The following is a 23,240-nucleotide window of genomic DNA, read 5'->3' as shown; positions in this document are numbered from 1 at the left end:
TATTAAGTGTACGTAGTATCATTCAAATCAGAGCTAAATGATAAGCCATGTATAATTTCTTCTATTTTTACAAATGTCTTTCTCCCATGAACAGGTAATAGCAGACCCCTCCCCAAAAGAAGACACAAAGAACAGATTTTATGCATCAAGCAGTAAGTCCTTTTGTATATGCTTTCTCATTTAAACTTTCCATGTTAATGCAATAATAGCAAGAATGATCTTACTGTCACTGTAAGAGGGAACTAGGGTAAGCTAGAGGCCAAGTGCTGCACTGCTTGTTAACTGTATTCAATGGCCCCGTTAATGTGTTATGAGCACCAGACGTGTGGCCTGGCACACAGCAAGTGATCAAAAAGGGTTCAATCCATAATGCTGGAAGTGAATGTAAAGATATCCATCTTAAACTCACTTCCCAAGAGATACCTGATATACTTTTCTGCGAAACAAACAAAAATAAACCTCACCTACACTCTTGGTAAACCAGTATTCAACTTTATTAACCTTCCCTTTATTTAATACAACTGTTTCCACAGTGGACCTTAGATTTCAACTATCACTGTTCTTTACATTTGTCTATCTTTAAAGCAACCTCCTCCTTAGGATTTTTTTTTTTTAAATACTTCTCTGATTAACCATGTACTGCATTTTAAAAAAGTGACTTGTTCATGGGTTTTTAAAATATCTGGTTAACAAGCAATGGAAAGAGAATGTTTTTATAAACAAGTACAGATTATTTTCTCTTCCTTCACTGTGATCAAGGTATTTTTCCCCTGTACAGTGGGAGTAAATTCAGTTGCAACGTGTTATATAAAGTGCCCTTGAGTTCCAGTAGCAGCCTAGAGACTCAACTAACAGCCCTTTCCCTTCACCCAGAACCTGCAGACTCTTAGCCTAGGCGCTACTGTTTCTTTACACTACTCAAGGCTGTTATTTCTACCCTGACTAGCCCTTCACAGGGCTCCCAGGTCGCTCCCCACTCCATGAACACCCTGCAAATGTTTCTGTGTTAAAAGCAAACATAAACAGATCGAATCTCTAGTTAAAACGTCTCATTGTCTTAGAGTCTGTAAAAAAAAATTCACAATTTATTGCCACGTCAAGCAGAGAATCACAGTCTGGACCTAACCTATCCACCCAACCTCATCTCCCTGCTGCAGGCGCCCTTTCTATTCTTTTACCCACCATTCCAACTCCTTGTCACCCTGCAGTCAGTGAATGTTCTCCCTCTCCTGGCAAACTCTGAGATAGGAGAGCCAACCGCACTGCCACCTCTCTGGTAGGCTTTCCCCAAGCTTCTTAGTGAACATTTATCTCACTGCACTGGGTACTTGGCCATCCCACTGTGATCAAGTGCTCAGGTTTAGTCAACATCACCTGGCGTGTTGCTTTAGTTTCTTGGGGTTTTAAATAAAAATTTTATTGCCATGTGGAAAACTACTCTGGAGTCCCAGAAATGTAATATTTGGTTAAAACCTAACTTTTCTGGAGAGTAAAGCTTTGAAAATTTAAAACTATCTGTTCTCCAAGAATATCAAAGCTGTGTCAGAAATCAAACGTTCAGTGTTACAGAAACTCAGGTTTGACATTTTAGAGGTTTAGAAAACGTCCCTCAGCAGGTGGAAACCACAAAGAGGCTTTTCTTACTGGTCCACACAAGCTTCCTCAACACCCAGCTGTAGTCTGGGCACACCGTCTGTTTCCTCAGGGGCTGTGACTTAGGTTAATACTTCTTGGGAAAACAAGTATGGCAGACAAGGAAGGAAAGAAACACAGGCAGAGGAAAACTAAAAATGGGGAAAGAGATGGTAGAATAGTCTTACCACCATATAGTTGCCTACCAACATTCTTTTAAGATTAAATATTGAAGATTCTTAGGTATATTCTATAGCCCAGTAACTACTGGCAGATATTTATTTTTTTTAAATGAGTATCAGAGCCCTGGCCAGGTGCCTCAGTTGGTTGGAGCGTCACCTGGTACACCAAAAGGCTGTGGGTTCGATTCCCAGTCAGGGCAAATACCTAGGTTGTGGGCTCAATCCCTGGTTGGGGCACGAATGGGAGGCAACCAATCCATGTTTCTCTTCCAAATCAATAAACATATCCTCAAAAAAAAAAAAAAAAAAATTAAAATGAGCACCAGGCCTTCAAACTACTATTTAAAAGCTGATGATTATAACAGTTTCTAAAGAAAAATGACTTAAACATCATCACTTGTAGCTCATCCTTTATAATACACTCAACCAAAGGTTGCCAGAAAGGTGGGGAAGAACATCTGGAATCCTTAGAGGAAACTAGCCCAAGATCCAGGCCCATAACCTGTTATCTGAAACACCCGCGGTGAGGTGCAGAATGCAGGAATTTCAGATTTTAAAAAAGACATTAACTATGACACTCCCAGTAGCATCCTGTATTCAAAACAGTATTCCTGAAAAAAAAACATACATTCACATTTAAGGATAAGTAAAGAATAAGCTGGTTTTGCTGCCAACTGAGTATCAGGTTTTGTTACCAAAATGATTAAGAAAAAGCTTTGGGTAGTTTTTACAGCTTTCAAGATTTCAGAATTATGACATGTTCCTTCCTTCCTTTCCATTAGAGACATTATGTGGGATACACTCAGGGCTAGTTAAGTGGCAAAACTGAGTTCAAAGCCCAAGCTCCATAGTTTCTGAACATTATTTTAAATAGTACATACAGTACATGGCATGGTCAAAGTATTAGAAGTCTCAAATCTGATGGCCATTTTTCAAAACTGTAAAAATGTTTAATAATTTAAAAAATACAATCACGTAGAAAGCATTTTAAGATATGAAAGTAATGCCAAATATCAATTACCACCCCAAACATAGCAGGGCAGAAGTGCTGGTTAGCAGGTAACTAATTAGTTTACTCTAATTAGAAGAAATAATTCATTTCAAATATGTGCCCCATTAGGCTATCTTAAAGATACTGAGTTTGAGTATTTTATTTAGCCAAAAGACAATTATAAAAATTGAAAATGTAAAGCTTAAACCTGATTCAACTCTACTTGTAAGGATTAATAAAAACTTACAAATGGTGTACAGATGTTTTCCCATCAGAAGTACAGATGAGAGGAAGGAGATTTTAGATTAATTCTATATTCCTTGACCAAGTAAGACCACCTTGCACTGAGTATTTGTACAGCATTAAGAAAAATCCAGTCATCAGTATAGGATTCTGTCAGCTTTTATGAAAGATAAAAATCAATTACACGATCCAATGCTGCATTACTAGAGAATGCTTTTGAGGACACTGTCCCCGTTATAGCAGTTATTGTCAACTCGACAAAACCACACTGGAGAGATTCCTTTCAGGATTCAGTGCCAGAAAAGTTTGTCATCCTGCAGAACTGCTGTTCCCCTCCTTTGAAAGAAGCTGCTTAGACTATATGACATTTTCCAAAAGGTAAAAGAGAGACATGAAAGGACCAGTAGCTATCAGGAGTTTGAGGACAGGGAGGGAGAGAGGGAGGGAGGAAGGGATGAATAAGTGGAGCTCAGGATTTTTAGTGCAGTGAACTAGTCTTTATGATACTGTAATAGTAGATGTATGTTAGGCATTTGTCAAAACCCACCGACCTCTATTACACAGTGACCAGTAATATAAACTGTGGACAATATATTAATAACAACTCATCAATATTGGTTCTTTTAATGAAGATAATTTTTATCTTTCACAACTGGGTCCAAGGGAGGAGAGACATACAGGAACTGTACATTATCTGCCCAATTTTTCTGTAAATCTTCTTCTAAAAAAAAAAAAAAAAGATCTAGTCAGTTAAAGGGGGGGAGCTGCTTAGCGCAGGCACCTCATTGTACTGCACTCACAGACAAACTGAATGAAGCAGGACGATCCACCAGCAAAATTATGACTTGTTTTTTTGAGGTGTTCTGGAACCCAACCCACAATATCTCCAAGGTGTGCCTGTATCTTAGAGCCAATTAAAAGCTTAATTAGGGCAACCATATTAACACACCCTTGACTAGCACAGTGCACTTAAACTTTATTTGCATTTTACTAATTTGTTTTGAGTCATTTCACAATCTTCATTCAAAATGAGGTATGTATGCAACATAAATAAAATGTACACATACATGCCAAGTAGTTATTTACAATGGGTGCACCTTGCTAGTTTGACTACTAGTAATATAATCTGGAGTGAGAAAAACATGGTCCATTAGCCTGAGCATCAAAAGACCAAAAATGGATTCAAATCTGATTTGTGCAGATTAAAAGTAACAACATATGAATACACTTTGAAAAAAAATTAGGCATAAATTATTCCTGTAATTGAAATTTACATTTTTATCTACTTATTTGCCTGAAATTTGTTTTCTGGTTGTAAATCAGCAAAACAAGGACTTAATTTTTTTATATTATCAGAGCAATTGACATCTTTTTTCCTATTTTATTACCCAGAATTTAGTTTTTCCTGTTGGTCTTAATTATCCTATAAACTCCAATAAAACAGTAAAAAGGAAAGAAGTTTCTAACCTCTCCTGAGTTCTACTTCCAAGTATCCTCATACAACAAATGATTCAAAGAGAATCTCAGTAGTAAGTCAAATAACAGATACGCTATATAAGATTAAAAACACCATCTGAATAAACTCCCTGATATTTGTAGGTATATCTTCTTACAACATTTCTTTGAGGCACCCATACATCAGCTTCAACAATATGTGGCAAAAAGACATTATCTAGAGCTGTGGTTTACAAGCTGTAGGCTTAAGAATCTGGGGATGTCACAGTTCCTACAAGGAACCCAGAAATCCAAATATGCCAAGCACTGCTTGGAGAAAAAGTGAAGAATTCATGATTACTCTCCAGACATTTAGGTACAGAACCTTAAATTCATTTAAAAGCATTTATTTCATGGAAAACTTTCACTATCTCCTCAATAAATTGAAATGAAAGTATAATCAGTATTGTGGGGGTTCATAAAAATGTTGGAAGTTTTAAAAGGGAATCTTTTTTTTTAAAGACTATCTACTAGGCAGTCCTAATAATACATGAAACCTTCCTCCTAACAATACATGAAATCTTCCTACTAGCTGAATGACCTTGAGCAAGGCCTGACCCTTGGTAAACACAGACCCACTGTGTTCTCTACTGGTCAGAACTTGCCTGAAGAATTGTAGTCAATTCTGTCCACGAAAACTTCCAGGTGAAACAAGCCATGTCATGTCTGTGACTGGAAGAATCCACAAGGGAGGTATATAGCACTTAGCCTAGAAGACGACTTCAGGAAATTTTTTAAATGCCTAATATCTGAAGGGTTATCAGGCAGATTAGAGATTAGGCTCAGATTATATTACCCAAGATGACAGAAATAGGAAGTTAAAGCGAAGCAATTTGGGGCTCAATATAAAATAACTTCCTAATAATCATAGTCACCCTACACTGGAATAGGCTGCTTATAAAAGTATTCTAAGTATTCAAACAGAAAGTCAAGCTGAAGCTATAAGACCATTTTATCTAGAATTTGGTGGCAAATACACTGCACTGGAAAACTTATTTTAAATAACCTCAATAGTCTCCCAACTTTAAAGGGTATTCAAATGACGATAGTTGTTGTATTTTTATGTACCGTATTTTAAAAATGAGGAATCTGAGGGCAAAAGTTAACTTAATTTGATCATGGTCACATAGTGGGTAAGTAGAAGAGCTCATTTTCAAATCCTGAATCTACTGGCGCTCTTTCCTCTCTATTAGTGGATCTCAACCTTGGTTCACTGTATAATCACCTGTATCCCACCAACCAGGCCACATCCCAGACCAATCATCAACTCAAATCACTAATGGTGAGACCCAGGAAAGTTCCCAAGTGATGCCAACATACAGGCATGACTAACACCCACTGCTCTACACTAAGGGTCGGCAATCAAGCTCTGAAACACATCCATGTGCACTTGTTTCCATATGTTATGACCACTTTCGTGGTACAATGGTAGAGTTAAGAAACTGACCTTACGACTAGCAAAGCCAAAAATAGTTACTGTTGTTTGGCTCTTTACAGTAAAAATTTTCCAACCCCTGGCTCTATATCAATTATGTTCTAACCGTAATACTCTTATAAGACCCTTTTTTCTACCACTAAATAAAGTGGGAATTAGAGGGACTAAAAAGTTGTAAAAAAAACAACCAACAACAAAAAACCCAGATAGAATGTAGCACACATCACTGATAGAAACAAATTTTTTCAGTAAGCAATGTTCAGATACCAGCTTGATACCAACATAACAGATTTAAGAGAAACTGAAAGCATATTTGACTGGCAAAGATTAATACATCCTTACATCAATACAACCTTAGCTAGAGTTGCTTGCTAAGATAACCGCTAGTGATGTTGTATTTTCTTTTAAAGTATGCATTGTGAATCAATATTAGCACTTTCCTTTTCTTTGGATTACTCCAATTATTTGTGGGATTAATTTTAAGAATGGTGCTAGCTCTGATGAGTTTTTGACAATCAACTACCGCCCAGAAAACCTGCTTATCCTTTAACTGCATGTACATTTATGTATTTAAAAAACAACAACACAATAATGTTCCCACTGTGCTATTAAACAATCCACGCTACAGAAAAAAACAAATGTAACTACATTTTGAAAACTGCTTCAAGGTCTTCAGTATTAAAAAATTAAGCGAAAATGAAGTGCTGCTACTTTAAAGAGACAACCTCTGGAGTTTTTATAGCTAAAGGTTTATTTTGATAAGCAAGATGGAGAAGAGCAGCAGTGTTCATTATACATGCCTGCTGATTTTCAAACAAGTAAAATTTCTACTGACGAAAACTAAACCCAAATCTAAAAAGCCAGAAGAACCATTTCACAGGATTGCTATGGCATTTTGCCCTTTCCTCCCAAAGGGAAAAGGAAATAAAAACAATTCCTTCTTTTTAACAGAAAAGTACTCCATCCTCAGATGATCACCATCATGGAAATCAGACACTGAGCAGTTACAGAGCTTCAGGGCACAGCACGCATTACATCACCCGGCCCGGCCGTGCCGCACAAGTCTGGGATCTGCACGGAAAACCTCCAACCCACCGGGCCCCTGCTTCAAATAAAAATAAGTTAGACGGGCAATTATCTAGTTACACTCTTCAATAATGCCCCCTCACCCCATTTTTTAAAAAAAAGCCACACAACTAATGTGATATTAAAGTGTCTCAGAGGTTCCTCTTAACTAAGAAAAATGAGGTGAGCCCTGGCCAGTTTGGCTTACTGGTCAGTGCGTCAACCTTCGGATGGAAGGGTCTCGGGTTCAATTCCAGCCAAGGGCGAGGACCTCGGTTGCAGGCTGGATGCCTGGCCCTGTTGGAGTGCATGCCAGAGGCAGCCAATCAATGTTTCTCTCTGTCTCTCTCTTCCCCACTCCCTTTCACTCTCTCTGGAAAGCAATGAAAAAAATATCCTCTGGTGAGGATTAAAAAAGAAAAAAAAAAGTGAGGTGCTAGTGGGACAAACTTAAAATAGACCAGCTTCTGTAAAATATAATGTGAGAACAGCAACTCTAAACAAATTAGAATAATACCATTACTATTTGCAAAATTCTATAAGCATCTGTAAATGTTTAATTAACAAAAAAAATCAAAGTAAAGGATGTTAACTAGATTTCAGAAGTGTTCTGAAATGACAACATATTACAACTAAAGAGTTTATCCTTCCCAGCACTGGGTGCAAAAAAGGTGAGCTCGGAGTCCAAAGATCAGGAAAGTCAAAGAACCACACACTGAGTGGAGTCCACATGACACACAACATAGGCGAATGCCGGATTATTAACATAGCCTTTGCGAAACGCGTATCTGCATGCCTAGAGAAAAAACTAAGATACTAAAATTAAGTCCTTGAATAATTATCCCCCTTCTACTTAAGTATTCAAATTTATTATTACTTCCATGTATTACTTTTATAATATAAAAAAGTTAAAAGTATACTTCAACATTATATCCAACTAGATAGAATTACAATGAAAACTGAAATAGCTCTGTATGCACAGTATTTACCTGGTTCTTCCTTAATGAATGACATATCTTCTTCTGGGTAGGCAACAGGAGGCTGCATCACTGAGCAATCTTCTAAACTTGTTTCATTATTAGGTGGTATATTATAAATAAATCTCTTTGCAGTTTGGTTTTTCCTCCTTGTTTTGCTGCCAGTTTCTTGAATTCCCTGGGAGCCCATATTATTCCAAATAAACACTTTTGTCTGACCTTGGGCTTCATTTTCAGCCAATTCAGGTGAACCATCCTGGACCCAACTACTGTCATTCATTTGGTAGTTTTCTATTTGGCCCTCGTCGACATTACAGCCATCATTTTCAATTTTTACATTACTTGCCAAATTGGTAAGATTCCGTGTTGCCCAAAAACTGGCAATTTTTTGATCCCGTGATGAAGACAGACCATCTCTATTAACTGGCTTTCTATTGTTATAGTCCACAACCACAGACTCTGGAGCTTCGGATTTAATGCTTATATTTAAGGCATCTTTAATGAAATTTCGGCAAGTTTGAACAACTTCGCTCATCTGCAGATAGCTGGCCACGGTCATCACTTCAATGGCATTTTGGCTTGTGAGCACCAGGTTACCAGAGTACAGGAAGTCCAAGATGACTGAGAAACCTTGAACTGCAGCAATATCTAAATGGGTAGTATTGTTTTGGTTAGGGCTTTCTTTGTTTGAAAAGCAATATAAAGTCTTAAAGAAACGGCTGCCTGCAACCAGGATATTCTTATGAGCTTTAAAGATTTTTCCGCTCACCACAATGCTGACATCACAAAGAATACCTTTCTTTCTCTGCTCATTTAGTTGTCGAAGAAGTTGATAGCAATAAGAGTTCTCATTTGGCCTACTATTAAAGTCACAGTATCCTTCTTCTGAAGGTATTTCAGATTCCTGTTAAGTGAATGGAAAGCATTAATATTAAATTTTTAAAGCACCCAAAACAAGAAAAACAAGTATCATCATCAATGTAACTTTTTAAAAGCACTGATCAAAACAGTTATCCCTCAGCATTCATGGGGTTGGTTCCAGGACTCCCCCATACCAAAATCCTGGATGCTCATGTCCCCTATATAAACGGGTAGTACTTGCATGTTCTTCCATGTACTTTAAATCATCTCTACATCACTTACAATACCCACTACAATGGAAATGCTGTTTAACTAGTTGTTATACTGAGTTGTTCAGGGAATAATAAAAATGTCTGTACATCTTCAGTACAGACTCAACCACAGCAGGTGTAATACCATAGTGCGTATCAGCAACAACGTAGTATTTTCTCCCAACATTTTTGACCCAAGATTGGTTGAATGGGTGGATGCAGAACCTGCAGGTGCAGAGGGCCCAATGTACACTGTTAGTAATCATCATGAAGTGCTCACAAGTACGGAGGAAAAGGGGGGAACAGCTTGTTCAAGTCACTGCTAGCATAAGAAAAATTAAACATCTGAATGAAGATCAGCAGAATTGCATTTACAGGATAACGTGTCATGTCATTCTTGAAATATAAAATAAGGACATTAAGAATTACTTAAAATTAAAATAAGACACTTTTCAGTGCATTAGCCTTTGCAAGTCACGAACTGCTTCACGTTTACAGCTGCACTTCAGGAAGGAGGTGGCAATCATTTTAGGCTTGGTCACTGTGTTCTCAATTTCCTGGGCTGGTCCCAAGTTCTGAAATTCTCTGCCATTATCAGACCAAATGTCCTAATTTTTAAAAATAACCCAGACAAAAGCCTGTACACCAAAACATTTGCCCATTCTATTTTAACACAAACTACACAAATCAAGCACAATTATTCAACTACTATTTTTTCTCATTACTATTGTATAAGAACAGTAATGTCCCTACTTTTGTAAGCCACACTAGCAACTTCTTTTGCACCACCGATTAGAGCACTGAGCTGTGTTTTGGAAGCACCTATTAAATATGCTCTTGGCGGCAATGATTGCTTTATAAGTCAAGAACATGTATACTCTCCAAGGGGAGTGTTACTTGAGGATTTGGGTGAAACAGAGCTAAAATAAATGGCCAATATTATTTGCTGAACCAAATAAGTTAAGAAAATTCTTATACTAAAGACTAAAAGTTATCATTAGTGGGCAAGAGTCCTAAAGTACTGAAGAATATGACAAGGGTGTTATGAGAGCAGACGGGGTGGATTAAATCCAGGTCAGAAGTTGGGGGGGGCGGTTTGAAGGGAAAGATTTGAGCAGAACCTTCAAGGATGCAAGAGTAGGATGGCCCAGTAGGGGATGGCTCAAAGGTTGAACACTGACCTAGGATCCAGGAGATGGCAGTTCAATTCCCGAGATTAGGGCACATGCCTGGATTGCAGGCTCCCTCCCATGATGGGGGAGGGGCGGCAGGCAGCCAATCAATGACAACTCTCTCATCACTGATGTTTCTCTCTCTCTCTCTCCCTTCCTCTCTCTGAAATCAATAAAGATATACAAAAAAAAAAGTAGCCTGGAAGGATGTGCATTCTAAACAAGAGACTGTGAGAAAAAGAACCAAGATGGCCTACAATATCCTTACAATTCCAGATTCATGACAGAACTTCAAGGTGATCCAAAATACCCAAGATATGCAAATGTGCACTTACAAACATTCTGAGGTGTCTATAGCTTTCATCAGATTATCAAGAGATAAGAATCCCTGCCCGGCCAGCATGGCTCAGCCGTTGAGCATCCACCTATGATCCAGGAGATCACAGTTCCATTCCCGGTCAGGGCACAGGCCCGGGTTGCGGGCTTGATCCCCAGTCGGGGGCGTGCAGGAGGCAGCCCAACCAATGACTCATCGCTGATGTTTCCATCTCTCTTTCCTCTCCCTTCCTCTCTCTGAAACCAGTAAAGATACATTTTTAAAAAGATAAAAATCCCTGACAAGACTAAGAATCACTTCTGTAGGCAGAGGACAGAGCTTTAGCACAGTGGGCGGTCTGATTCGATTAGCAGAAGAGATGACTGGCAGCTAAGTAGGGACTAGTACTGGAGATACTCTGACCAGGGGAAGCTACTGTTAAAAAGTGCAACATACTTGCAATAAACAAGGACCTTAACTAGGGAAGACGGATAATGTTAATAGGGGGAGAGGTGGTGAGGCAGAGTCTTGGAAAAATATCTGGGAGGTAAAATCAGAACTTGAGCAATTAACTAGATTGTGGGGATTAAGGAGAAAAGAATCACAGGCTCTTCAGCATTATAGCTTGGGGAGCTAGATAATGCCACCAATTTGTAGGGAAATCTACACCACCCTTCTGAGGGGGAGAGTGGTAGAGATAACTTCAGTTGCAAATGGTGAGCTCATCTGTAGTCAATCCATAAGTAAGAAAACGCTATTTAGCTAAAAATCAACAAGTAATTAGTATTTACTTCCGTACCCAGAATTATAGTCCTCTTTCAATAAACTACAGAATCAAACACAATGAATGTTAGAACCTATATAATATTCCACAAAGTGGTTATTTAATGGGCCATAGGCTCATCTTTAATATTTCTACTTCTTAGTGAAAGGTTTTTCAGATTTTCTTCCTAAATCGTTAAAAAGAACCAACCTTGAGCCATATTTTTGCCAAAATCAAAGAAGGGTGGTAGACTTGTTTCACCTTTGCTTTAGCTGCTGACCTCAACATATTCCACTTAGTAATTTCAATCAGACCACTGATCTGAATTCAGTATTACTTTCTGGAAAGGCTAAATAAATTTATAACACCAATCTCTGAGTGTATATTTCAGGGTTAGCAAACTGGAAACGGTTGACTGAATGTGTGTGTGATTCAGGCTATGAAATTTCACAAGTTGGTATAAAGTGAACTGAACCAACAGACAGAGGTATAATCACTGTTAAAGAAATTTTAAAGTCCTCTAGGCCAAATGGTCAAATCCTGTATGAACTAATTGTTGAATTTGATTTAATGAAAATAGTCGATTGTTACTCAAACTACAAACTATATGCTGTCCCTTACATCCTATATTCACAAATCCTTATGAAGAATACAGCAATATTGCCTGGCCGGTGTAGCTCAGTGGTTGAGCATCAACCCAGGAACCAAGAGGTTTCATTTCAATTCCCTGTCAGAACACACGTCCAGGTTGCCGGTTGCCGGCTCCATCCCAGGGAGGGGGGCGTGTGGGAAACAGCCAGCAGATGTTTCTCTCCACCCCTCTTCCCTTCCTCTCTCTAAAAATCAATAAAAACGTATTGCAAAAAGAAAAATACAAGGATCACTTTGAAACAGGAGGCTCAGAACAGATTCTGAAAGCTTATTTACAGATTCTTCCATGAGAAGTCCTTAACAACAAACATCTAATTAACAAGAATATCAGACGTTTAAAGAAGATGCTATAATGTTTTGGTCACCACCACGGACAAATGAAAAAACTTTTCTTAGTTACACAAAAAATAAGAAAAGTAACTTGGCAAACAAGATTTAGCCAAACTCCTTTCAAAAAACAGGATTCCTTAAAACTAAAAAAAGGGTGTGTGTGTGTAATAAAGGGAGTGAATTACCCCAGCCTCCAACTGAATTCTTGCCTGAAACTCCAGAACTCTCATTTCAGTATTTTTAAGAGAAAGTTGGTGCAAGGTATTTTTATTAAGCTGAGAAAAATCACACATATGATGAGAAAGTCTCAGAATGTTCAGAGAACTAGATGGCTAAAGTCTCTGAAGGTATGAAAAGGGAGCCAGCTTGCTCTCTTAGAATCAGTGTGATTCATGAGATAAAGTGGTTTCCAAACTGATAAAATTGGTAACACTGAGACAAGAGAGACACCAGGCCACAAAAAGCATCCTGTTACACTTATCTGTAAAGAAAATAATTACGGTAAAAAAGTTATTTACCGATTATGTGCTGCCATATATTCTTTGCATACATGAGAAAGTTTTGCCTGCCAAGAAAGAGGATTAGGGCTCAGGTCCTCCTAACCTTAAACCCAAAAATGCTCTTACAGGCTATGTTATACTGCCTCCTACAGGTGACCAAAGACTGCAGGACAATGATGAACTCTCGGGGGGAAAAAATAACTCTGCCCACAGGAATGTCAGTTCTTGAACCTATCACTCATATTAACAGGAGAAATGTAGGCAGTACCTGCAAGCACACACAATAGCAAAGTAACACCCCAAACTAAGGTTAGATAGAATTAAAAGAGAGAAATGGTTAGGATCAATTCAGAGTGGGAACATTCAAAATCCAATCAAGGGAACCAACAACATACGACCTCAGACAAACTAAACTTGTACCCCCTCAGTCTGATATAATAGTGTCCCAAGAGAAAGAAGATGGGCTACAGATTAGATCTATAAAAAGGGAGCTTCAAGGGGGGAAGGGGTTGGGACAGCAGGGATAATTCAGAGATCAAGTTTAATAATGGTTTTACCTAGGAATGAATTCCCTGATCCAGATACATGTCTGGGGGGGGGAGGACACATGCACCATACCAAGTCTGTCGTAAGGTGATCCAACTAATTCCCCTCCCTCTGATTTCAGGTTTACTAAGCAGCTAATTATAATCTGCACTCCCATTCAGCTTTGCCTACAGGGAGAGACTATGCTGATAAGAGGAGTAACTGGTGGACTGTTTATTAGGAAAATTCATTCTAGTGGTCTTTAATTTTGCTGAATAACCAACCTACCATTATTTAGAAAAGTCTACTTTCATTTTCACAAGTCACCCACCCCCATCATTTTACTAGTTAACTTCAGAATTACATTACTTAAACCTTTAAAGCCTCAGACTCCTGTAAAATGAGAGCAAAATGATTCTTTTGCAGAGTTAAGGTAAATGGGTATTTGGCATACTGAAGACAAGGAAATGTTAGTTGTATTTCACTCCATTGCCCAAGTTCACAAAGCTAGTAATTGCTGAAAGCTGAGATCTCAACCCAGGTTTACTCTAAAATCCATTCTTTTCCCATTACAACATTCCTTACCGTCTCTAGTCTCAGTTGTCACCAAGGGCTCTAAGACTCAGGACAATTTACTTAACCTTTCTGGGCCTTATATTTTTAAATAACTCTCTTTTTGGGCTTAGGCAGCTAAAATTTGTGCAAAAACTATTGCCAATGTCCACTGGGAAAAATAAACCTATGCTTTCAAGTTCAAGCCTGAACTTCTGAGAAGATTCTGGGCTATGGGGTTATTAGATACTGCCTAATTAACTCCAGTGTAAGAGTTCTGAGCAGCAAGACCACTCCAATAAACAGAGGGGCTAATATGTGCAAGTGGACTTTCTAAACCAGTAACTGGCTACCAGTACAAAAGAATGAATTCCACCCACCACCACAGGTTATCTAAAAAGTCTTAGAGAACTAATTAACGTCGAAGGGCTTGAAAGGACTATCTGAATGATAAAGATGACTCTCTAGATTGGAAATATTAAAACAAAAACAAAGAGCGTGCAGCTTGCTTTGTAACTAAGGACTTGATTTCATGGAGTTTGGTAAATATGTACTCTACCTGTCCAAATCAACTTTTGAAAAAGGTGGATTACATAAAATCTCAACACAGAAATCTGGGTAAAAAGAAACAGTTTTGTAAAAACTACAATAATTTACCCGAAGCAAAGTTCTAGTTCAACGGAGATGAATTTAGTGAAATTATTCACAAGAGAACGTAGTGTTAAGCAAACAGCTTCTACTATATTTACATACTTCTCTCACATTTCAAATTATTCTGACCTGATATAAAGAATTTTCTCAGCTGGACGTTTTCCTAAAAGAAATAGCGTCAAAGGTTAAGGAAATTGTTTAATTCATTCTTCAAAGGGCTGCCAGATTTGCCTTCCACCAGGCATGCTATAAGATACTATGAACCTAAGGAGCTTTTCAAAAATCACAGGCAATAAAACTTTTGACCGCAAAGTCAACCTTTCAGGGTTAAAACCATCAACCCTGCTTTACTAAGTTTTCTTTCAGATTCAATCTGATGGGCAAAGAAATCTGAGCCATGAAAAATTAAACAAATCCAGCGCCGCGATTAGTAAATTGTCATTTCCTCGCCCTCCCCCCAACACACAGGCAACTTCTGAAAACTTGTTCCCAGGCTTTCTAACCTCCCACGCATGTTTCCCGCACCTCTCCCGACCGAAACGATGCTTCCCCCAAGGAAAGCGGCGTTTTGCGATAACCGCTTCCACAGGATCTGAAAAGGCTGGACAGGATACACTGTACCTGGGCGTTGGCTTCGTGGAGTTTGTGCTCGGTAGAGACGTGGTGCCTCAGGAGGAGGGTTTTCTTGTAGTTGCGGGTCCCTCGCGACAGCTCGTCGTGCCCCACCGGCGGAAGGTCGCCGCCGCCGCCGTCCTCGGGGGTCTTCTGGCACCATCCGCAGGACATGAGGCCGGTGTCCTTGGAGTACCGCAGCCAGGGGAAATCTTTGAGCCAGGCCGCCTGGAAGGAGCACTGGAGCTTCTGCATCAGGGACTTGGGCCGCGCGAGCGGGAAGTGCTGGACAGTCTCGCTGTCGCCGGCCCCCGCGCCGCCGCCCTCCGCCTCGTCCCCGCCGTCGCCGCCCGACCGCCGGCCGCTGCCGCCGCCTTCCGCCCCGCTGCCGTCGCCCAGGCTCGCCCCCTCCTCGTCGTCCTCCGTGCTGTCGCTCAGGGACGCGCCGTCCGGCACCAAGTCCTTCCCCTCCAACGCGTCCAGCTCCAGCTCCGCCGCCGCCGGCCCTCGCCCATTGAAATGCCTCAGGGGCCACGCCGGGGGGTCGGGCCGGCCGCGGCTGCTGCCATTGTTGCCGAGACCCCCCCCGCCGCCGCCGCCACGGAAGGCCAGAGTCCGACGGTTCCTCTCCGGGAGCAGGGGGCCCCCCGCGCCGCCGCCGCCCAGCGAGCTGGGGCCGCCCGCGTCCGGGGGCGGCGGCGGCTCCTGCGCCTCCTCGGCGGCCGCGCCGGCGGAGGCCTCCGGGTCCTGGGGCTCCGGGCCCTCCAATTCCGCTTCCTCGTCCGCCCCCCGCCCGTTGAGCTGCTGCGGCGCGGGTGGCGGGGGCTGTCGCGGCGGGGGCTGCTGGGGCCAACCCGAGGCCTCCCCGCCGGCGTTATTGTTCGCGGAGCCGCCGCCGGCGAGCAGCCCGCCTCCTCGGAACGCCAGCGTCCTGCGGTTCATCTCGCTGAACGACATGGCGCGCGCCGCCGCCGCCGCTGCCCGGCTCGGCCTGCCTCGGGCCGCGTCCCGCGCGCTCCCCGCGCTCCGGTCTCGCGGGGCCCGGCCTCGCCCTCCCGCCCGGCCGCGCTCGCTGCCCGGGCTGCCTCACGCGTCCGCCGCCGCCGGGCCGCCGCCTCCGCCCGCCTCCGCGTCCTGCGCCCCCGCCCCGCCGCGCTCCGGGCCGCGTCCCGCGCGGAGAAGGGGCGGCGGGGAGGCGAGGAGCGGCGGGAGCGTGCGGCCTTGGAAGTTGGGCGGAGTGCGGGCGCCCCTCGCTGCCCCTCCGGACGCCGCGCCGATCTGCGAGCCGAGAGCCTGCCCGGCGCGCCGCCCGCCGAGCCCGCCGCCGCCGGTCCGAGGCGCTGGGGGCGCGAGGCTCGTTAGAGCGCCGGGCTCCGCCACATAACGCCCGACAATGAAGCCGGCGGAGCGTTTCCGTCCGACCAGGCCCCGGCGGAGGTCGAATGGCAAATGAACAACGGACCGTGCGCCCACAATGCACCGGGGTAGCAGCCACCGCTGGAGGGGGAAAGGGTGGGGGCCGGGCGGGGAGGGGGCTGGGCTTGGGGCCGGGCCTCTGGGGTGGGGGCGCCGGGACCCGGGCGGGCGGGGGCGGGGGCGGCGGCGAAGGCCCGCGGGGGGGCGGGGGCGGGGGCCGCGGGGCCGGCGACGGGCCGGGGTCTCGGGAGGGGCGGGCGCGTGCGGCCGGGGCCTGGCTCCGCGGGGACAGACAGCTGGCGAGTGTCAGGGGCTGGCCGCCTCCCCGCCGCCCGCACGCACCTACCCGCGCCCGGGACGCTCATTTTCCTTCCCTCGCCGCGCGTGTACCTGGGACTTTGGAAATGACTGTGGGAGCGGTGGGAGCGGCGCTCCGGCCGTGTCATTTGCCGGGGGCTGGCGGCGGCGCCCGAGGAAGTGAACTTATTTTATTTTGCTCCTCGACAAAGGCTGGCCCGGGCGTCGCCTTTCGCGCGGGGAGGCTCCAACCACGGACACCTCCGGCGGCGACGCCTCGTGTGTGTCAGGCAGCACCTCGGCCCCAGGCGACAATCGTTTCACTCGAAACGCACCGCCCCGAGTGTCTTATTGCTGTGATGAAATGGAAATTTAAATAAAAGGTCGAACACGTGCGTTCACTGGGAAGTATTGACATGGGTGTTACATCACCAGCAGCCAATCAGATAACCGCAGTGGTGTTTATACTTCTACAACCACCTTGTGAGTATTACACTGTCATAACGTTATAAATATTAGGCAGGGTTTTCCCCAGGAGCGGGGAGGAGTCTGCTCACACGGACGTCATGTGGGGCTCTGATCACTGTTCAGACACAGGAATCCATTTCTAGGACTTTTTTAACTGTTTACATTGCATATGGAATTTAGAATGATTAGAATAGATGGAGCTGGAAATGAAATTCATAATCCTCATCGAGTTTTTCAGAAAAAGGCTTTCCAGTTTAGAGCCCTCACTAATTTAAAAAATTTTAATGTGCTAAACTTAGCAAATTCTGAAGTGTTTAGATTCATTTTACTAATTTTAAAATGTGAAATCTCAAATTACTTTTATTCAAACCTCTTTCAGGTAAAAATGATGTTATCAAACTATGAAGGGGCTTTTTACTCTTTTAAGAAATATATTAAAAGTTTAATTATAAACTAATATAAAACATATTTAAGATAATTATTGGGTGGAAAAGGATATTTATTTACATTTTTACATTAATATATGTATATTAGGATGTGCAAAGAAAAAATGAGACATACATATGGACTCTGCAGTTATAGTTTACCTAGTGTTAGAGGTTTTAATTTTCTGTATTATATATTAATGGAAAGTTGCATGTGTTCTATAAAGAGCATGTGCTACAATATTTAGACCTTCTAGTTTTATGATTCTGTTAAGATTCTATTTTTAAAATAACAGTGTTTAAAGCTTTGAATATATAATGTAGAATATGTAATATGGTATGTTTTTCAAGATTAACTTTAGAAAACAGATTTCATGGACATGGTATTATAAAATTTATCTTAATATTTTTACTTTTTAAATATATTTTTATTGATTTCAGAGAGAGAGAGGGAGAGAGAGAGAAACATCAATGATGAGAGAGTCAGCATTGATTGGCTGCCTCCTGCAAGCCCCCCACTGGGGATTAAGCCCACAACCCAGACATGTGCCCCCTGACCTGGAATCAAACCAGGATCTCCTGGATCCTAGGTTGATGCTTAACCACTGAGCATGCGCCGCCAGGCAGGCTGTCTTAATATTTTTAAACAGACTACACCCACGCAGGCACAGCCAGATTCTACTGTTGATTGTATAGATTTACTCAAAGCAACTTCTACTTAATTCACTGCAATTTTAGTATCTATGTAATACACAAAATGTAATTTTAATGTAGAGACTGATACTACTAACCTGCCAAAGAAATATTTTGGTTTTGGGTAATTTTTCCAGTAATGATCATATTGTCACCTGGCCACCAGTGATCATCACCTTGAAATTCCAATATAGGTCCTCAGATAGTACAGTTTGTGGGGTTTTTAAAATTTTTATCCTCCTTTGTGTTAGTAGTTGGGAAGTTTAGGGCAGTAGAATCTCTGATGTTGACCTATTTTGTACCTTGGAGAAATGAGAGGATTCTGCCTGCTGGGATGCATTTAATATGTGCTTCCATGGAATATATGGAAGAATGTAATAATAATGCTGTGCTTTGTCCTTAACGCATTTTTTAAATTCCAGGCACTTTGCAAATAAATGCATTGTTTATTATATTTTAACCAGCACTGCCTCCCCCATAAAAAGAGGCGAGAGTTACTAAAGTTAATTGCTTATCTAGGACTAAGGTAATGGGAAGTGAAAATGGACTTGAGAATTTTGATTTCAACTTCAAAGGTTGTTTTCATTCCAAGACTGTTAAATTCATATCTTTACTTCTTTTCATCTTATATGTCTAATACGTAATAGGCACTAACTAAGTTTAATGCCAGCAACATTATTTTTGTTTCCTGGTGGTCCCAGAATCATCAATGTTGGGGTCCAGCAAGGCCAGCATGGTTCAGTGGTTGAGCGTTGACCTGTGAACCAGGAAATCATTGTTAGATGCTTGGTCAGGGCACATGCCAGGGTTGAGGGCTCGATCCCCAGTAGGGTTCGTGCTGTAGGCAGCCAATCAATGATTCTCTCTCGTCATTGATGTTTCTCTCTTTCCCTCTCCTTTCCTCTCTCTGAAATCAATAAAAAATAAATAAAAATAAAAATAAAAAATATATATATATAATATATATAAAAAGTTAGAATCATAATGGCATTGTGTCAGCAGTGAATTTTTCTCATACATCTATCTTACCTTACATTATCTTCTGCCTGGAATTATGTTTAAATGTGGACTAATTAGGAATGAACAACAATTAGATTCCAGGGGTACAAATAAATGACTTCAATTCAGGAACCACTGAACTCCTAACAGCCAAGCAGTGTGCTTGTGTGGTATATGCCCGTGTGTGTATTTATACTTCTGTCATTCTATGCGTATAATTATATATTCAGTTGTCTTCCTCTAAACCCTGAAGGAAGATGGAATCACAAACAAAGTTCACAGGGATAGTAACCAAAGATGTCTCAGAATACCCCGGATGAGAATACCAGAAGGGGATCTCCTATTCTGTAAATGGAGTTTTTAAGAATTCCCCCACCCCTTCCAGTCTTCTGCTAGTAAGTAGGGATCTGTTCTCCCCTCTAGCCACTATGCTTACTGTTGGGGTTCCACCATATTCAAGGGGATTCCCCCTTATGCTTACCAGGGGAACCCCTCAAGAATGGGGCATCCCCAAGCAATTTATCCCCTAATTTCACTTTTGGCTGAGCAAAACTGCTGCAGGCCACCTTGATACTGTCCCACCCTCGCTCAGTAATGAGGCTGAGCTCCCACATCTGGCTCAGCTGACCTTGGTGGTCAAACTTGACTGTTCTTGACTGCCTTGGAAGAGGCTCTTTGCCTCTTTAGGGTCTCAGGATGATGGCCCATGATTCTGCCTGTGGGTGGACATGTGTCATCCTCCACAGTGAAGTACCTGAGAAAAGAGACTGTGTATTATGCACTCTTATAGTCCTGCACCCCAGCCCCAGCCTGGCTCACGGTAGGTAGTAAATGCTTGTTGACTATCTTCTCTTACCACCTATTTGGTAGGCAAGTTTTTTTTCCTTAGTTAATTAAAATATCTTTTAAAGGTATCAAGCTAATGTTTTCATTGCATTTACATTAAAAGCAACTTTAAAAAGACAGAAGTCCTGCCATTTGTATCAACATGAGTGAACCTGGAAGACATTATGCTGAGTGAGATAAGCATAAGCACAGAAGGAAAAAAATACATATAATACCACTTATATGAGGACACTAGTCAGACTCAGAGAAGCAGCAAGTGGAGTGGTGGTTGCCAGGGGCTGGGGAGAGGGAAGTGAGAGGCATTAGTCAAAGGGGGCAAAGTTTCAGTTACCAAGATGAACAGTCCTAGAGGTCTGTGGCATAGCACAGTGCCTAGAGTTAACAATACTCTATTGTGCACTTAAATTTTGCTGAGACGGTAGATCTTAAGTATCTTGAGCACAAAATAATGAAGTGGCAGTAGAAAACCTTCGGATCTGATGGATGTGTTTATGGCATAGACTGGTGATGGTTTCACAGGAGTAGACTTATTTCCAAACTCCTCTAGTTGTGTACAATGAATATGTACAGCTTTTTGTATGTCAGTCATACTCAGTAAAGGGGTTTAAGTCAAAGAAAAGCAATGAATACACTTACCTGGCAGGGGAGATGCCATGATCACGAAGGTGGTTTTCCCAGGGTGAGGCTTATCAATTGCACTCTGGATGTGCTGGCTCCTTCGAGTTTCCCAAATGTGGGAAACAACTGCGTAATTTGTGGTCATGGGGCTACATTTGTGTTCTGCCCTGAAAAAAAAAAAAAAGAAAAGCAATAATAATCATAGTTGAATGTAAATAATACATTTTTAGCACCATTTTCTATGTAGCTTACAGTGTATTACAATTTACACAACGTCCCTGTGAGTTAAATCAAGATAGGTATTATCTTCATTTAACAGATGAGGAAAGCCAAGTACAAAAGGGTGAACTGACTTGGTGATACTCTAGTCTACCTACTAAAACACGTGATATACTTAATGATGTTATATCTGCATAGTTATGGGCTACACTAAATTTTACACTTTTATTATTCAAACATGCTCATGAGAGAAAAGAAAAAGAAGGACGATCACCCATTATTCCCAGTGCCCAGAACTAATCACGATTATGTAAATAGTTTTCTTTTTCAGTGCCTGCCTAAATTGTTTTTTGGTGTTCATGAATTGAATCTTAGCATATTAGTGCTTTTAGCAATTAATGTTTTAATATGATTAAATCCTTTTAGTATGTTAATGGCTATGGATATACCATAATTGGTTTAACCAGCTTTCCATTGTTGAAGTTTTCATTGTTAACAGTATTTTTGCTTTTTTTTATTATGAACAACTCTTTAGTGAATATCCTTGAAACTAAAACTTTGTATTTATTATTTCCTTAGGATGGATTCTAAAAAGGGGAATCTCTGGCAAAGGAAATGAATATTTTAATAAAATTTTACTAGTGTCCCCTGATTGCCCTCCAGAAACACTTCCAAAAGTGTGAAAGCACCCTCGGTGGCAAGGCGAGTGAGGGAGGCAACCAGTCAGTGCATCTCTCCCATATCCATGTTTCTCTCCCTCGCTCGCTCCCTCCCTTCCACTTGCTGTGAAAAAGCAATGGAAAAAAATATCCTCGAGTGAGGATTTAAAAAAAAGTGTAAAAGCTACCCGAAGAAAATACTACTAGGGACGTATTTTCATCCTGGGGAGCAAAAGACCTAGTTCTAAGGAGAACACAAAAGCCAGAAACCTTAATGGAGAAGGTTGATAGAATTGACCATATAAATTATAAAGCTTTTGTTTTTCAAAGACATAATCAACAAAGGTGTTTTTAAAGTGAACTAGAAGAAAGAAGGCTGGGATATATATGACAGACGAGGCTTTAGATCCCTAATGTACAGAGGGCTCCTATAATCAATAAGACAAACACACATCTAGTAGAAGAAAAACGTACAAAGGACATGTATTAGAAAATCACACGAAGAAATATAAGTGACTGTAAAATATGAAAATAAATATAGTTGTGAATGCAGATAGGAATAACTTTTCTGGCTGACTGGCTATATGCATAAAAATTTGAACTATATATATATATATTCCCCCAGCAATTTCATTCAGTTCTAAGAATTTGTTCTAGACAGATGTGTGAAGGTGTCTGTGCAAGGATGTTCACTGTAGCACTGTTTATCAGCCTAAAAAACTTGGAGTCCCATCAATGTGGGGTTATTTACACACATTATGGGACATGCCTATAATGAATTATTGACTGGTCATTAAAATATTTGATGTGGCATTACATAAGTCCAAGACTTTTTGTTGAGTGAAAATTAATTGGATGGAATCAATTCATCCAATTAATATTTATTGAGCACCTGCTTTGTTGAGCACTGGGCACATATACCTTGCTGCACAAAACAGCTGTGGTCCGTAGAGCGTATGCATGATGTGAATACAGGCGTGGGAGGAGTAGAATTTCAATTTCCAAAAAACTTTAATACTTTCTGTACTGTCTTATGTCGAGCATATAATCTCTATAGAATATATAATCCCAAAGCCCCAGTAAAGCAATTTTCATTTTGGAGGGAAAAAGTTAACTTTGATAATTGATGACGTGTTTTTCCCAGGACTTCTGGGAAGGGAAGGAGTGCTGTGCATTCTTTTTTCTCACTGTGACCAATTTTGCCCTGCCCCGCCCCCCCCAAATAAACACAAAAGGTTTAAAACATAAATACCAGTTGTATCTTTTCTTAGAAAATTCCAATCCCTTTAAAACATTTGTTTTCAAAAGCTTAAGTTTACATGCGTATGTTCAAGGAAGCCTCTATCTCAATAAAGCCCATGTTCTGGCTCTGCCCTCTAATCCATTCCTGCAGTGAA

The 23,240-nt window shown here is 41.5% G+C and overlaps 1 protein-coding gene and 1 non-coding gene across 2 annotated transcripts in view; one reads left to right on the top strand and one right to left on the bottom strand.

The window, feature by feature from the left end:
- ZBTB10 (zinc finger and BTB domain containing 10) overlaps positions 1-16,160 on the bottom strand; it is a 30,357-nt gene extending 14,197 nt beyond the window's left edge. The window contains exons 1-2 of the mRNA XM_016216072.2: positions 15,213-16,160; positions 8,032-8,923 (exon numbers count right to left, since the gene is read on the bottom strand). Coding sequence (XP_016071558.2) covers positions 8,032-8,923; positions 15,213-16,160 — 1,840 coding nt within the window. The remainder of the gene's footprint in view (positions 1-8,031; positions 8,924-15,212) is intronic.
- A 4,815-nt stretch (positions 16,161-20,975) lies between these two features.
- On the top strand, positions 20,976-21,135 carry LOC148091362 (U1 spliceosomal RNA). Its single transcript, XR_015715817.1, has one exon. It is a non-coding gene; the product is annotated as a U1 spliceosomal RNA (small nuclear RNA).
- Positions 21,136-23,240: the final 2,105 nt, after the last annotated feature.

Source organism: Miniopterus natalensis, chromosome 16, assembly GCF_054644295.1.
Source record: "Miniopterus natalensis isolate mMinNat1 chromosome 16, mMinNat1.hap1, whole genome shotgun sequence".
NCBI lineage: Eukaryota > Metazoa > Chordata > Mammalia > Chiroptera > Miniopteridae > Miniopterus > Miniopterus natalensis.
The sequence above is the reverse complement of the archived record's forward strand: the minus strand, read 5'-3'. Positions and strand labels throughout refer to the sequence as shown.